This window comes from Mercenaria mercenaria, chromosome 7 (assembly GCF_021730395.1).
Source record: "Mercenaria mercenaria strain notata chromosome 7, MADL_Memer_1, whole genome shotgun sequence".
NCBI classification, from domain to species: domain Eukaryota; kingdom Metazoa; phylum Mollusca; class Bivalvia; order Venerida; family Veneridae; genus Mercenaria; species Mercenaria mercenaria.
The window spans coordinates 46,198,214-46,215,726 of NC_069367.1; the positions used below are offsets into that span (position 1 = coordinate 46,198,214).

Sequence of the window (17,513 nt, forward strand, 5' to 3'; positions counted from 1 at the left end):
TATTGACTGAATTTATGACAAATTACCTCCCTTTATTTTTTATCTAAATGAATACACCTTAGCAGCTTCTAATGAGATTGGTTTGAAACGTTATTTATGTCTTCCATGATAAGAAATAGTCATATTAGATAACTCTTGATTGAACATTTATCGTTATGAATACTTTACTAATATATTGTTGTATCTTTTGCATGCATATACCAATCCATGATTACCTCCCCTGATTTTAATAAAAATGGATTTATCTCAGTAAATATTTATAGAACTCATTTGAAATTTCATTATTGTCTTTAGTTGGACTGAGGCAATCAGGGTAGATAGCTATGGACTGATTTTATGTCAAATTACCTCCCTTTGTTTCAAATTAAAATGGGTGTATCTCAGTAACCAATGAAGATACTGATTTGAAATGTCATTTGTGCCATCAGATGGACTTGGACATTCGGGGTAGATAATTTTTTACTGAATTTATGACAGCTTACCTCCCTTTATTTTATGTAAACGAATATATCTCAGCAGCATCTAATGAGATTGGTTTTAAATGTTATTTAAGTCTTCCAGGGTAAGGAATAGTCACGTTAGTACAAAAATGCAGCATTTGAGTCTAGGACCCTCAAACTTGGTATGGAAATTGGCCCTGACTAGGTCAAAAGGGACTGTTACAAGAAAATGCTTATCCTGATGATATTTAATGTGTATATCTATGTGCTCTATGTCAAAACTTGATCATATCATTTTGAGCAATGGTACTCAGGTGAGCGATACAGGGCCATCATGGCCCTCCTGTTCTGTAATATCTTTGTTACTATTTCTTATATCTTACTGTAACTTCATATAAACATTGTCCAGCATACAAAGTATGTGCAGGGGCAGGGCCCATTATACCCAAGGTCAAGGTCACCAAGGTGTTATACTTAGGTTATTTTTAAGGTTAAAGTTTTTTCGGCAACCTTAGTTTTTCTGTAATTTCTTTGTTACTATTGCTTATATCTTACTGTAAATTCACATAAAAATTGTCCAGCATACTAACAAAGTATGTGCAGGGGCTGGGCACATTATACCCAAGGTCAAGGTCACCAAGGTGTTATACTTAGAATTATTTTCATGTTAATTATTTAAAAGCTTTGTTTATAGATATATCTTTGGTATTAACTTTAAAAGATAATGACCTGAAATTAAAACTTTTTCTTTATAATCATCATCTGCATGTGTGGTTACAGTCCCCATAACTCTAATTGTATTTTTGAAAGAATTATGCCCCTTTCATACTTAAAGTGTTTTGGCAATCTTTGCTTTCTGGATATAACTTTAGTACAATATAAGATAATGACTTGACACTTAAAATGTATCTTTATCATCATCATTTGCATGTGTGGTAACAATCCCTATAACTATAATTTGTATTTTTGACCAAATTTTGCCCCTTTCATACTTAATTATGCCCCCGAAGGGAGGCATATTAGTTTTCAGCTGTGCGTCTGTTCGTTAGTTTGTTCGTTATTTTGTTCGTCACAATGTTTACTTTTTGCATGAAGGCACTTAACTCGCGAACCACTGCGCCCAGGACCTTCAAACTTCACATGCTGATAGTACTTATTGAGTACACGACCCCTACTGACTTGGGGTCACCAGGTCAAAGGTCAAGGTCACCAGGTCAAAGGTCAAGGCGCTGCAGGAGCATTTGTCACCATTTGTGACAGCTCTTGTTTTTTTTACAAACTTAGTTTTCTGGACATAACTTTAGTACTATACAAGATAATGACTTGAAACACAAAATATCTCTTTACCATCATCATCATTACCCCTTCCATACTTGACCTTCAACCCCTCTAGTAGGGTCTTTTTATATCTTGGTGTATCTTCCTTTTAAAGTAGAGGTCTCTTATTGAGATATAAATTCATTTCACTGTCAAATCGCTAAAGAGTGGAGCACGCTGTCTTATGGACAGCTCTTGTTTAGGTTGACCCTAACCGAGGAGAAGTGTGTTTGTCGGAGAAACTTTCAGGTCACCTGATTATCTGCATTAGAATGGATATAGATACTATGTTTGATCATGTTTGATTGTCATTCAAACAGCATATTTTTCAGTCAATTCACAGACTTTTTGCTTCGAGAGTTCTGATCAATAAATGGAGCCTGCTTGGCCTTACAGCTGTCCTTTTGATGAACTGTTGACCCCTAGTGTTTTTTGGGTCAGTATGTCTTGTGTCAAGGTCAAAATGACCTCAAGATTGAAAGCAAGTTTCTGATAACCTGTCACCAGTTGAAGAACACTTTGATCTACTGACCTTGAACTTAATATTAATGTTCAGCAAGACCATATAGTTGAAAAGTGAAGGCACTGGTACTGAAATGGTTCAACAGCATTAAAACTGCAAACTTTAAAAGATGGTTACCTGTGGCCATGAGATGACCTCTGTTGGTATAAAGTTCTACTGGTAACAATTACATTGAGACTGAAAACAGTTTCCAGTCAATACTTTCATATTGAACACTGTCTTAACAGATTGCAGACCTAGCTTTAGTAGATGACTGGTTGTACTTCAAATTTCAAGGTCAAAACGACCTTTGGAAAGAAAAAACTTATCTTTTTGGCATACAATTTTCAAACCTTAATGGATAATTGCAGTGATATGTATATGACACATATTGTTTAAGGGCAAAGGTCGAATTTATAGTGGCATTGGCTTTGAAACAGTTTAAATGTGAGAACGCTTTGACCTATAGATAGGAGTAAAACTGAATAAATGGATAGCCTGTGGTCAGTAGAAGGCTTCTATTGTTTTTGGATCGTATAGGTCAAAGGAAAGGTCACTGCATACTTAAAACTGAAAATTACAAACCAAGTTACCTCGTACACACTTTCATTTGGAGCAGAGGAGGTGGATATGATTTTTACAAAAATGGGTGATCTCCTCAGTGTAGGGATATGCAGTGATTATGTTGCACCAGCTGTGAGGATCTATATATCAAACTAAAGTTACTAAGTCAGAAATTTAGGGTTATAGGACTATGTCTTTTAAATTTTTTTTAATCATCAATCACTGGACAACTGTTTATCTATAATATTTGATTTCAGTTGAATTAGAAGTAATCCTTTTCTTTTAGGTACACACATACAGCTGAGATGCATAAAGTAAGAACAATTCTTATGGCTGAAATTCTTTTCTTTACATGCTACCAAACTCTGGAACTTCTTATTTAAATTTACAACATTTTTAACAGAGAAGAAGTGTAGTAAACTTCGGAGTTCGGCCATTGCATGAGTCTGGAAGAATAGCCTTTGACTTTTCTTGTACTGGGATATTAGATCTAATATTGCAGGCTTTATTTTGCATTTTTACTTACCTGCTACACACACTGCTTGTTTTTGTGTGTTTTCTTTTGTGTTTTATATGTTTTATGTGATCAGGCCTTGTGTGAGACACTACTTTTAAAGTTGTACACCTCCAGATATATTTCAGATTTTAAAGTGATTCCATGCACTTTATCTAAAATAACATTCTTAAATGTTATACAGTATAGTACTATTTCCAGAGTGATGGCCCCTGAAATATCAAAAATGCAGATTTTCACCTTGTCACATGTCTAGCTCAAAAGTATTTGATATAAATTGATGAAAACTTGCATGAGTCTTTATCATAATATAAACTTGTGCAGCTCTTATTTTTTCCATCTGTTTCCACCCCCTATTTTTAAAGTTATGGCCCCTAAAATAGTAAAAAATGCACATTTTCACCTAATGACTAGCCTAGTTCAAAATGTATTTGATGTAAATTCACGAAACCTTGCATGAGTCTTTATCATGATGTGACCTTGCTCACTTGGCATTTGATTTGAGAATCTTAGCGCTTATTGCAGAGTCATGGCCCTTGAAATAGCCAAAATAGTGGATTTTTGTTTGTAATGCTCATAGCTGAAAATGTATACAGTAGTATGGCCTAGAATAATGAATCTTTTATATAAAATGTTTGTTGAGGTTATAGCCCCTTAAGTTAGATTAGTTAGATTTATTTCAACATAAAATGTACAATTTACATGGCGACTTATAATTAAAACATACAATCAAACAATAAACAAACATGTATGAATTAATATAGCCATGTCAATCAACATTATATGTTAAGGATTACACAAAAAAGAGTTAAAATAAACTCTTATTTCCATTGTGGTCCTTAAGATATAGTATTGTATGACATAGGAAGAATAATTTATCACAGTAAAAAAATAATCACAGAAGACTGCAAACATTTGAATTATTGCCCCTTATTTGTGACAGATGTACCAGTGAGGGCACACCCTGTGTCCTACAGACACATTCTAGTTAGTATCTGACATCAATCTTTATTTGATATTTAAAAAAAAAAATGTTGGCGTTTATCTTGAGGCATATCACTTTGAAAACCTTTTAAAACTTACAATACTATGCTTGTTTAACAAATGTTTCTTTTGTTTTAACAGTTTAATGCACTGGTTGTGTAGATATGTATTGAGAGCTTGCTGGTGACAGAATTTTATTTGTTGCTGTGTTAATATGTAGTCTGTCCAATTATCTACTCACAACTAATGCTTTCTGTTACCTATATTGACTTTTATAACATTTGTACCTAGTATCCAGTATCTGACCGAGGAGAACAGTATAAAATTTTAACAAAAATGCTTGTTACAAACTGAATGGTTATCTTATCTGTGACTATATTCCAAAGGAAAATGAAATATTCTGTAATATGTAAATTAAATAACAACTAATATTTTGTGAACAGTACTGTTACCCTTTACTGAAATTAGCTTACAAGAAATTGTGACGAAAAGTTATTGTAAAACACTTACTATAACAAAATTAATATGAATGTGGTATAACTTAAGACTAAATTAATAAATTTATATGATAAATGTATTTATTTCCAGTGTCTCTATGCTTAAGCATATTAATCTCTTGACCAACCCTTCATCTTACTCTTCAGCTCTGAAAAAACTTTGCACAAAAGTATTATTTTGTTGCAAATTTTGTATGTCTTATTGCAAAAGTAAAGGTATTTTCAGACAACTTTCTTTGAAAATTTTTATAACTTCTTAAACATGATAAAAATTTTATTATTGCCATTACAGAGTTTCATGACTTGTGTAGTATGACAGACATAGTGCCTCATGATCAGTTTTCTTTTGGTTATTGTTGAGAAAATGGTCATTTAAGATGAGAACCCAGCTTGTTGGTTAGTAAGTGAATTTAAGCCATAACTTAATGGATGAAACATGGTCAGAACTGCCTAAGCGCAGCAGTTTGTTTTGTTTACAAAATGAAAAATAAATTATGTAGAAGAATTTCCTTTTTAGCTCATCTGATTTTTTGAATAAAAATGATGAGTTATTGTCATCACTTGATCGGTGTTAAAACTTGCCTGGTTAAGTTTTATGTTTAGGTCAGCTTTTCTCCTAAACTATCAAAGGTATTGCTTTGAAACTTGGAACACTTGTTCACCATCATAAGCTGACCCTGAACAGCAAGATACACAACTCCATCCTGCTTTTTGCAAGACTTATGGCCTTTTTTGAACTTAGAAAATATCAGATTTCTTGGTTAAGTTTTATGTTTAGGTCAACTTTTTCTTTTAAACTATCAAAGCTATTGCTTTGAAACTTGCAACACTTGTTCACCATCATAAGTTTACCCTGTACATCAAGAAACATAACTCCATCCTGCTTTTTGCAAGATTTATTGCCCCTTTTGGACTTAGAAAATCAGTTTTCTTGGTTAAGTTTTATGTTTAGGTCAGCTTTTCTCCTAAAACTATCAAAGCTATTGCTTTGAAACTTGCAACACTTGTTCACCATCATAAGCTTACCCTGTACAGCAAGAAACAAAACTCCATTCTGCTTTTTGCAAGATTTATGGCCCCTTTTGGACTTAGAAAATATCAGACTTCTTGGTTAAGTTTTATGTTTAGGTCAACTTTTTCTTTTAAACTATAAAGGTATTGCTTTGAAACTTGCAACACTTGTTCACCATCATAAGCTGACCCTGTACATCAAGATACATAACTCCATCATGCTTTTTGCAAGAATTATTGCCCCTTTTGGACTTAGAAAATCAGTTTTCTTGGATAAGTTTTATGTTTAGGTCAGCTTTTCTCATAAACTATCAAAGCTATTGCTTTAAAACTTGCAACAGTTTTTCACCATCATAAGCAGACGCTGCACTTCAAGAAACATAACTCTTTCCTGCTTTTTGCAAGAATGATGGCCCTTTTTAGACTTAGAAAATCATGGGTAGGACAATATCTCTATTATACAAAGAAATCAGATGAGCATCAGCACCCGCAAGGCGGTGCTCTTGTTTGTTTTGGTCTGAAGTGTATATTTATAAAACATTTCAGGTCTTGATGCCTGTTTTGTTGGAGTACCTCTAGATGTCGGCACATCAAATAGGTCTGGTACAAGGTATGGACCACGACAGATACGCTGCGAGTCTTCTCTTATTAGAAAGGTCAATATTGCCACAGGTCAGTCTTCTCTAAGTCGCCTTATGACAGAACTTTACTGTAAATTTTATTAATCTTTATACTTTGAATAAAAGTATGTCACTGCCAGTATTTTCTACTAAACAGGTAGTGAAATAAGTAATACAAAGTCACAGTGTTGAAAGTTCTGTAAAGAAAGGATGGCTAATGCATTATAAATTATGTTTTATACAGTAGTGAAAACGAGGGAATTTCCTGAAAAAAAAAGTACAGAAAATGATGCATTCTTTAATGGCAACTATCAAATATTCTTTGTTAACTTTTAATGAATGAAATATTTTTCTTTCATTGTCAAAATTATAAAAGTTATGTACCATTGCAACTTGTGTGTCTGTGATTTGCAGGTGCTTGTCCATTTGATTCAATGCAGGTAGCAGATGTAGGCGATGTGAACTTGAATCTTTACAACCTTCCAAAAGCATGTGACGATATTCGTAAACACTTTGTAAAAATTATTGGCAATGGCTGTATCACTCTGGCAATGGGTGGCGATCATACAATGACCTATCCCATTCTACAGGCAATCAAAGTAAGTTAAAACTCACTCTCCTGGAAAGACTGCCTTAAATATAGTGAAATGGGTTTCCTGATTTTAATTGAAAAGTTGATTTTATATCAAAAAATATTTTTTAGATGAAAGAAAATTAATGCAGTATTACTGTAAAGCATTGGTAAAGTTTATAATGATGTAAATTTACACATTGCTGATAATACAGCAAATTTGATGAGTATTATAGTTCAGGACACTAGACAACTTTTGGGGACAGGTACCCATACCCTAAGGAAGGTGAATTTTTCGTCGTTTTAAGACAAAAAGGGGAAGTTTAAGCCATGTATATGTAATCACTTTCCACACTTATTAATATTGTTTTCAATCATTTCTAACTAATGAAACTATATTGCAGCAGTAACCTTCCTTAGAGGCACTATAATATAACTTGAGAGACAGTTCATATCTAGTTGTGTAAAACAACCTATTATCAGGGAAATTTTCTTCTGAGAAAGGGAAAAAAACCATATTATTTTAGTTTAAACATATTTATTTCGAAAATATATCAATTTAAATTTTTACAGGTATACATATTTAACACAGATAAGAAAGGGATAAGAACTAAAGAGGACTTATATAGTTCCTCTCTCTATTATTTTATGAGGGGGATGGGGCCCATTTTCGGCCCCAAAAATGGCCAAACGAGTGCCCTGTAGTTAGATGGATTGTGTAATCATTCATTCATGTTGTACATGTTTAGGTGTATGTATATGTTTATAGAGTAAGATGTGTCTGCTGAAATACTTTAGTTAATCATGTGTCTTGCTACATGGTTTGATAAAAGAAAAGTTTTAGTTTGAAATATACACATGTCATGATTTTGCATAAATAATAGTGAAATAAGCTTTATGCTAAAATTTGACCTTTCATTGACCTGTTAAAATCCAACATTATTTCTTGCACAAGTGTATGAAATTGCAATGCTTTATCTTGTGCAGTTGTCTCATTATTGAGGACAGAATTGTCATTAAAGAGGATTCGGGGATTTCTAGGATTGGTAAGTAGGTTGAGGAAAAAAATATGGATCTTGGGGTAATAAGATAGATCCCCAGCATTCGCAGGCAAGGATTGATCTTTTATCACTTCACCTCTTTTATAAAAAAACAACATGATTTTTCTGCAGGAGAAGTATGGACCAGTTGGTTTGGTACATGTTGACGCTCATTCTGATACCAATGATTCAATGCTTGGAGAGAAGATAGCTCATGGTACGCCATTCAGGAGAGCGTTTGAAGAGGGATGTCTCGTCGGTAATAAAGTTATACAGATAGGCTTGAGAGGCACCAACTATCACCTAGAAGACTATGATTGGGCAAAACAACAAGTGAGTGAATTTCTTGGGTGGGTGGGTGGCATATGGTAATTGCAGCGCAAACTCCGTGACCCCCCCCCTCTTCTTTGTCAACCATCAAGGGATTTTGATTTTACTCTGGAGAACCATTTGACCTAGAACCTTCAAACTTCATAGGATGATAGGACTTACAGAGTAGATGACCCCTATGGGTCTTGGGGTCACTCAAACAAAGGTCAAGGTCACAGGCGCCTGAACATGGAAAATTCTTTCTGATCAATAACTTGAGAACCACTTGACCCAGATTGTTGAAACTTCATAAGATGATTGGACATGCAGAGTGGATGACCCCTATTGATTTTGGGGGTCATTGGATCAAAGGTCAAGGTCACAGGGGCCAGAACATGGATAACAGTTTCCAGTCCATGACTTGAAAACCATTAGACCCAGAATGTTAAAACTTCATGGGATGATTGGACATGCTGATTAGATGATCCCTGTTGCAGCCAACCATCAGTGTTTCTTTGACTTTTGCTCCTGTCCGCTATTGACTTTTGCCTAATATTACTATGTTTTGGGGAAGATGTGCGCTTTTCTACAAAAGCATCTTCTAGTTTCAGCTGTAGCATAACTTTCACAGTGTTTAATTGTCATGTAAGCCATTACGTAGCCTTTCACAGTGTTTGATTTCAATTGGCATTTCATAGCCATTCACAGTGTTGATCTGGTTACAAATAAGACAGTGTAATACAAGTCTACAATATTAATAATTGTGTTTTGACTTTCAAGTTATACTAAAAGGTCATTCGGTTACAAAAATATGGCTTTACTTTTAGGGTTTCAGAGTTGTAGAAGGTCATGAATGTTGGCATAAATCATTGTCTGGCCTAATGGAAGAAGTGAGAGAGATGATGGGGAACCATCCAGTGTATCTTTCCTTTGATATTGATGCCCTGGATCCCAGCTTTGCACCAGGAACAGGTAATAAGGATGGGGAACCATCAACTAAACCTTTCTTTGATACTGATGCACTGAATCCCAGCTTTGCATCGGGAACATATAATACCAAGTAGGGATGTGTGGTACCGTATAGCGGGTTATTTCTGCGGTCAAAATATTCTGCGTTTTGGTCCAAGAAATTGTGAAAGAAATTTATGCGTGTTTAAGTTCTGCGTTTTCACATAAAAGGAAGAGAAATTTCTGTGTTTTCCATACCAAGGAGGAGGTAACTCCCCGCATGATCGGACGTCGTGAGAATGATAGCGTATGAAAACAATAAACTAAATTACCGGTAACTGCTGTGAAGTAGCAATGCTTTTAATGAATACACTGTAGGATATAATAACATGTGAATTGAACAAAAATAAGTCCAACAACAATTGTACACACTACAACTGCAAACTACGGTATATCAGCATAACGGTTACACAAGTATAAAGGTAACTAAGGCATAGTTCGGAAGATATTTACAAGGGATTAATAAGAACACCTCATTAATGACAAGAGAAATTCACTCAGTTTATTACATTCACAAAACAAACAAAAAACAACAACAAGAAACGTTTTCTGAGGTATTAACAGTTAGGACTTTGATAGACCATCACACCTAATTATACCATTATCGTTAATTGTGAGATGGCGACGGTAATTTCAAATAATGAGACAATGCCATTGTGAACTTCGGATTACATTTCGCGTAACAACGTTGATGAAAAAATGCAGATGTTTTTTCTGCGTTTTAAATTTTTGCTTGATGAATATTCCGCTGGAAATATTTTTGCGATTCTACCGAGAGACCGCAGAAACGCAGAAATATTTCCCCCGTAGAAATAACCCACTATACGGTATTACAGATTTATTGGTATATTATGGTAAGGTAAGTATTGCGGTATAAAATTTCCAAACTGATACCCATTCATGCAGGCAAATGGTGTAAAATGTATGCACTAAAAAGGGAAACTACAAGCTTTAATATATAAGATAGCCTGCTCTAAGGATGGCTATTCTAAACAATTGGCATAATTTGAGTAAATGTTTCTCCAGTTCTGTAACTGTGTCATTTTTCTCGACATAAAACACGGTACTTTCAAAACTAAAAAATAGACCTCCCGGTATTTATTGGTTGTGTGTATGTCATATTCATTGTGTTAACTTCAGTATGGGTGTTGGAAGGAAACCGTGTATCATAATACATGTATACTACACAAAATTCCTGATGATATCAGTCCCAAATGCCAACAACTGGGAGCCATCCTGTTTTAAATTAATTATCTTTTTTGACATTATCTTCCTGGATCATTGCTTTACTTGAAATTAGAAGATAAAATGGGGAACCAGCTGCTTTTGTCAGGTGTAACGTTGCACAGACAAAAGTATAGGTTATATCGTGACTTTCCAGCTTTTGATGGTGGTGTCCCTCCATGCACCTTCCTCACATGAAGAATTCAAAGCCCTGAGTGAGGCTCGAACCCACATCAGTGAGGGGCAAGTGATTTGAAATCAGCGGCCTTAACCACTCAGCCTGGGAGGCCCTAGGAACCATTTGCAAATATTAATGAAAATAAAACCATTACAAACATTCACCAGTGTACAGTAGTTAGACTGTAAAAGCATTGGCCAAAATAATTATATGTTAAATTCTGCACAAATGAATTTTATAGTAGAATGAATTTTTTTTTCATACACACAGGTACTCCAGAGATTGGGGGTTTGACATCCATTCAGGGATTGGAGATAGTAAGGGGTTGTAGGGGACTCAACATAATTGGAGGTGATTTAGTTGAGGTGAGTAAACTAGACACCATTTTTTCAATGTTAGGGGTTTTTAGTACAAAGAAAAAACACAGAAAATGCTAATATTTTTGCAAAAGTTTTTAATCTGTTCAACATATTGCAGAAACTGTTGAGGTGTAATATCAGAGTTGTACATAGAGTATAATTGAATTCATTACATGCTCATTTTTATAATGTTTGAACATTGGCATGTAAAATTCAGATTGGGTAACTGTCGTCATTTTTAGCTTATCTTTGCAAAGAATAAGGAGAGCTATTGCACTTATCCTGATGTTAGTGTCTGCGTTGGTTAAAGTATTTTTAATGAAATCCATTTTCTTCTTCATTACTTCAGATATTTAATTGAAACTTGCTACATTTGCTCATAGTGAAAATATTCATTAGTTTGACAAGAAGTTTAGCATACAAATAGCTCTCTCCAAAGACAATGCAAATTTTGAATTGAAACATTATGCAACATGTTAAGGTGGATAAAACATGGTGAAAAAATGCATGTCCCATAAATCTGAATTGTGCCTTGGCAAAGTTATGCCCCTTTTTGGACTTGGAAAATGCAGGTTAAAATTACTCAAAAACTAATGCAAGTACTTGGTTGAAACTTCACACAGATGTTGGATGCAAGTGAACAAGATCACAACATCAAGTCCCATAACTCTTACATGAATTTGGACAATATAACTAATCTTGGGAAGAAAATCCATTTTACTGACAAGCTTTTGAATAGTCATTGTCAAACATGCTGCCATAAGACAGCTTTTGTTATATATGTTGTCCCATTTTTTGTAGGCATAAGTAGATCAATATAGTTACACCTTTACTTATCCTATATGTCATGTATTATAGCACCTTGTGATAAATGTGACAGTTTGATAGAAGCTGTCTTTGCTGTAAAATACAGAGGCAAGAGTTGTCATTCTTTGCAAACAGAAATATTAAGCATACATTCATGAATTTCACAGCTGTGAAATAATTCTTGGTTATTTCAGAACATAGAATTATTTCAGAGACTTGGAAATCAATCTCTAGACTTTATTTAATATGCCTCTATTTTTAAAAATTTTTTTTGGTTCTGTCTATCATTTGATATTTTTAAATTTTACACTGGCTAAAGAAAACTTAAGTTACCATTTAAAAGTTTAAATAATTTTGTCATAATAAGATTAATAAGCCTTGCATCAAGCACTATGCCCTTGTTCTTGCGTTGAGAAATATTGTCCTTAAGTGGCATACTATCTCTGCTGCAAAACACTTGCTTATTTCTCCACATAAATGTATACCTTTAAATACACAACTGAAAGCAACAGATCTTACTAAATCCATCACACCATAAGTATGTTTAAATGGAAAGGTATTATCTACATATAGTTTTTGTCTTGTCTTGACCAGTAAAAACTTCTTAATTTTGAAAGGCAGAGTGAAATACAGTTTAACTTCAATTAATGACACCAGAACAAACAACGCCTCGGTAGCCTAGTGGTAGAGCGTCCGCTTCGAGTGCGGGAGGTCGTGGGTTCAATCCCCGGCCGCGTTATACCAAAGACGTAAAAAATGGTACTAGCAGCTTCCTCGCTTGACGCTCAGCTTTAAGGGGATAGTGCTAGGACTGGTCAGCCCGGTGTCAGTATAATGTGACTGGGTGGGGTATCATGCCACGTGTCTACGGCGTGATATTCCAGTGAGGCAGCATTATAAAGTTGGGCATTGTGCTCACTGCTACAAGTAGACACCGTCGTTTATATGATTGAAAAATTGTTGAAAAAGACGTTAAACCCGAACACACACACACCAGAACAAACGATTTTCTATAAAGGCAGATATTTGTTTCCAGTAAGACAAGATTCTGAAGTAGGTCTCTAAAGACCAATAACTTGGGTACATCAAACACATTTTTAGCTTAACTTTTTGAAGAATAAGTAGAGCTATTGCACTCACTCTTTTGTTGGCATCTACATTTGTGTTTGTATCTCCATTTGGTTGTATGTGACCTGGTATCTCAGTAACAGTTAGTTGGAATAGATTGAAACTTCACACACTTGTTTGCTGTGATGATCTGGCATGTAGTGCACATGTTCCTTAAATTTACTTTGCAGTTTTGAAAAGTTGTGCTCCTTTTTGACAGTCAGTTTTAGGTCAAGTTTTTGTATTTTGACAATCGGTTTTAGGTCAAGTTTTTGTATTTTGACAGTCAGTTATAGGTCAAATTTATGCATTTTGACAGTTTTAGGTTAAGTCTATGCATTTTAAAAGTCAGTTTTAGGTCAAGGTTTTGTATTTCAACAGTCCGTTTCAGTTCAAGTTTTTGCATTTTGACAGTCTGTTTTAGGTCAAGTTTTTGCATTTTGACAGTCAGTTTTAGGTCAAGTTTATGCATTTTTAAAGTCAGTTTTAGGTCAAGTTTTTGTATTTTGACAGTCGGTTTTAGGTCAAGTTTTTGTATTTTGACAGTCAGTTATAGGTCAAATTTATGCATTTTGACAGTTTTACGTTAAGTCTATGCATTTTAAAAGTCAGTTTTAGGTCAAGGTTTTGTATTTAAACAGTCCGTTTTAGTTCAAGTTTTTGCATTTTGACAGTCAGTTTTAGGTCAAGTTTTTGTATTTTGACAGTCAGTTTTAGGTCAAGTTTTTGCATTTTTAAAGTCAGTTTTAGGTCAAGTTTTTGTATTTTGACAGTTTTAGGTCAAATTTATGCATTTTGACAGTTTTGGGTCCAAGTTTATGTATGTAAATTTGTATCTCAGTATCCACTGGTGGGAATGGATTAAAACTTCACACACTTGTTCACTGTGATGTTCTGTAAAGTTATGCCTATTTTTCGATATCGTATTCAGTTATTGTTAATGTGACATTTCCTCGAATTCTTGTGTCTTCCAAATGGTTGTTGGTTCAGAGATTATGCTGTATAACATGTAGAGATTTTGCCAGGACTAGAAGGACAGTCTTGTCATAGGGGGTATTTGGAAGATCAGAATTTAAAATTATGTCATAATCAGGACAGCAAATGATATTTATTCATTAAAATGGTAATCATAGCTTACATGTTATACGTTAATGTTTAGGTGAAGTAGATATCATTCTGTTAAATCTGTTTTTATCTCCTGTAGGTTTCTCCGCCCTACGATTTCCAGGGAACGACGGCACTTACTGGAGCTAATCTACTCTTTGAGATGCTTTGTATTCTACCTAAGGTCAGGTACGGCCTAAAGTAATGTGATCCAAATTGTGCAGGCTGGTCACCGAAGCTGATTCATTATTATTATACATATTCAGGATATAGAAGATGGAAAGAAGTTTGGGAAAAGTGGATGCAGATAAATTCAATATTGAAGTATTATCTTTTGTACTAAATGTCTTTTTTGCTATATCTCTATCTCTGTGTCAATTAAAAAAATTACATTTCTTATGCTTAAAGTGTAATAAGCACAGTTTAACTGTATTAAGCATCCAATTAAAGGATTGGTCAAATTTGACGCTTATATCAGATGGTTGTTTGTTGCAGGTCATATTTATTTTACATATGATATGTTCGTATAGTAAAAGGGCTGCTTAAAGGAGGCACTTGTTCAGTATACAGATACACAGTCAAACCTGTTTATAAAGATCACCCTTGGTAGAGTCAAACACCCCAACCCTTTTATCTACCCCTTACCCATTTTTGTAGTTTGCATATAACTAAAATGTACTTGTTGTTGGATTTTTAGCTCACATGAGCCAAAGGCTCAAGGTGAGCTTTTGTGACTGCTCGGTGTTGTCCATCGTGTGTCAACAATTTCTAAAAAAATCTTCTTCAAAACCACTGGGCAGTTACACCATACTTTACAGAAATGGTCCTTGGGTGGCCTCCTTTCAAAATTGCCCAAAGAATTGAAATCCATGCAGAACTTTTGTTGACATGGCAAAGGAAAATATTTAATAATCTTATTGTCAGAAACTGTTTGCCAGATTTCAAAAATATTTTGTAGAAATGATCTCTAGGTGACCCGCTACCAAAATTGTCTAAGCTGTTCTATTTCGGTAAAAACCATGGCCGCCAGGGGGCGGGGCTTATTTTCCATATATGGTTATATTGTAAATTTCAAAAATCTTCTTCTCTAAAACCTGAAGACCTAGAGCTTAGATATTTGGTATGTGGCATTGTCTGGTGCAGTTTTACCAAGATTGTTCAAGTTATGATCCCAGGGCCAGTATTGGCCCCGCCCCATGGTCCCTCGTATTTACTTAGAGTCCTATAGGAAAAACATAAAAAAAATGTTCTTCTCTTAAAATGAGAGGCACACAGCTTAGATATTTTACATGTAGCATTATGTAGTGGTCCTTTACTAAGAATGTTCAAATCATGACCCAGGGTCCATTTAAAGCCCCGCCCTTTGGTCACATAGTTTTTATATGAGTTACATAGGAAAAAATACTTAAAAAATTATCTGATCATATTTCCTAGACGGTTTAATTATAGTTACCTGATGACTCCAAGTAATTAGGGTCACTTGACCTACTTTCTTGTTTTTTAAGATACAGCCTTGAAATTTTGATGACATATACAGTTTTGCACACAAATCTTAAAACTGATTTTCAATGACCATGAATGTGACCTACTGACCTACTTTCTTAATATTTTAGCATCAGTTTGACATTTGAAAGATGTTCACACAACTGGGAAAAGATTTCAGTGCTAACTTATATTTGACTTTCTTACCTGATCTCTTACACTTGTCCATGTAGCTCAAATTACTCAGGTGAGCGATCCAGGGTCATCATGACCCTCTTGTTTAAGCAACCCATCTGCTATAGTTTTCTGTTATTGTATTGTTTGTTGTGAGCCTGCTTTGCGACGCATGGCCCTATGGCTGTGTTTTTGGTGCTCTGTGCTTCCAGGAAATCTACCCTTTCCTTTTATTTTTTACTGGTTAAAATACACTGTAAGTGTTAACCCTTATGCTGGACACGATTGATTCTGCCTTTTCGTCCAGTGTAGATCATGATCAGCCTGCACATCCATGCAGTCTGATCAAGATCTTGACTGTTCCCCATTCAGTCAGAATCTTTTAACAGTTAATGGTACTGACCAAATTGAAAGATGGAGAAGTTCATTATAGAAATTTAGCAGGGTAAGCGCTAAGATAGGAAACAAAACAAGGTGTCTTAAGAGCAAGGTGTTTTCTGTTTAGAGGTGATCTTTAACATAGGTTTGGCTGTATATGCTTGCAGTAGGTGACTGCTAATACAAGTTAAACTGTATCTGAAGAAGTGACACAAATCAGTATTATCACAAAGTTCCTCAGGAATAGTTTTGCTATTATTATGTGATTTACAAATGTTCATGTAGTTCTAGTCAGATTTTTTAACCTAAAAGTCTATTTTAATCAGATTTTCATTTTGATTTCTAGTCAAAATCATATTTTCATTTTGATTTCTTAGCATTTCTAGCCCATATCAGATTTTAGAACCATTTGATAAACAGGATTTTGTTACATTTTGGGGTATGATCATCGTTTATTCATAGGTAATATGCCATCATTTCTCTTGTCAGCCTATATGTAAGCCATTTAATCCTCCATTTTAAATATACTTTTCATTTAAAAAGTGTTCTTGTAAATATTGGTAGTTTTAAAGAATTTTTTGTTTCATTTTTCATGGGGTTGTGATCATTGTATTTTTAGCTCACCTGTCACATAGTGACAAGGTGAGCTTTTGTGATCACCTTCGTCCGTCGTCAGTCCGTCTGTGCGTGCGTCCGTCAACAATTTCTTGTCTGCACGATTGTGGTTTCATTTATGATTTTATTTTAATCAAACGTGCACACAACTTGTATCACCATAAGATCTCGGTTCTTTCCTTGAACTGGCCAGATCCCATTATGGGTTCCAGAGATATGGCCCCTGAAAGGGCCAAAATCAGCTATTTTGACCTTGTCTTCACAATAGCAGCTTTATTTATGATTTGATTTTTACCAAACTTGCACACAACTTGTATCACCATAAGGGCTTGGTTCCTTTCTTGAACTGGCCAGATCCCATTATGGGTTCCAGAGTTATGGCCCCTGAAAGGGCCAGAATTAGCTATTTTGACCTTGTCTGCACAATAGCAGCTTTATTTATGATTTGATTTTTACCAAACTTGCACACAACTTGTATCACCACAAGATCGCAGTTCCTTTCTGTACTGCATCATTAGGTTCGAGTTGTGACCTGAAAGTGCCAGAATTAGCTATTTGACCTGTCTGCACATATAGCTTCATATGATTGTTTAACCAATGCCCAACTTGTATCACATAAGATCTGTCTCTGACTGCAATCCTTATGGTCCAGATTAGGCCTGAAGGCCAGAATCAGCTATTTTGACCTTGTCTGCACAATAGCAGCTT

At 34.9% G+C, this 17,513-nt stretch overlaps 1 protein-coding gene across 1 annotated transcript in view; it reads left to right on the forward strand.

Moving 5' to 3' along the window:
* Positions 1-17,119, forward strand: part of LOC128558587 (guanidinobutyrase-like) — an 18,571-nt gene extending 1,452 nt beyond the window's left edge. Inside the window, exons 2-7 of the mRNA XM_053548339.1 lie at positions 6,376-6,501; positions 6,864-7,048; positions 8,193-8,393; positions 9,197-9,341; positions 11,050-11,144; positions 14,257-17,119. Of these exons, the coding sequence (XP_053404314.1) occupies positions 6,376-6,501; positions 6,864-7,048; positions 8,193-8,393; positions 9,197-9,341; positions 11,050-11,144; positions 14,257-14,361 (857 nt within the window). The 3' untranslated portion in view covers positions 14,362-17,119. The remainder of the gene's footprint in view (positions 1-6,375; positions 6,502-6,863; positions 7,049-8,192; positions 8,394-9,196; positions 9,342-11,049; positions 11,145-14,256) is intronic.
* Positions 17,120-17,513: the final 394 nt, after the last annotated feature.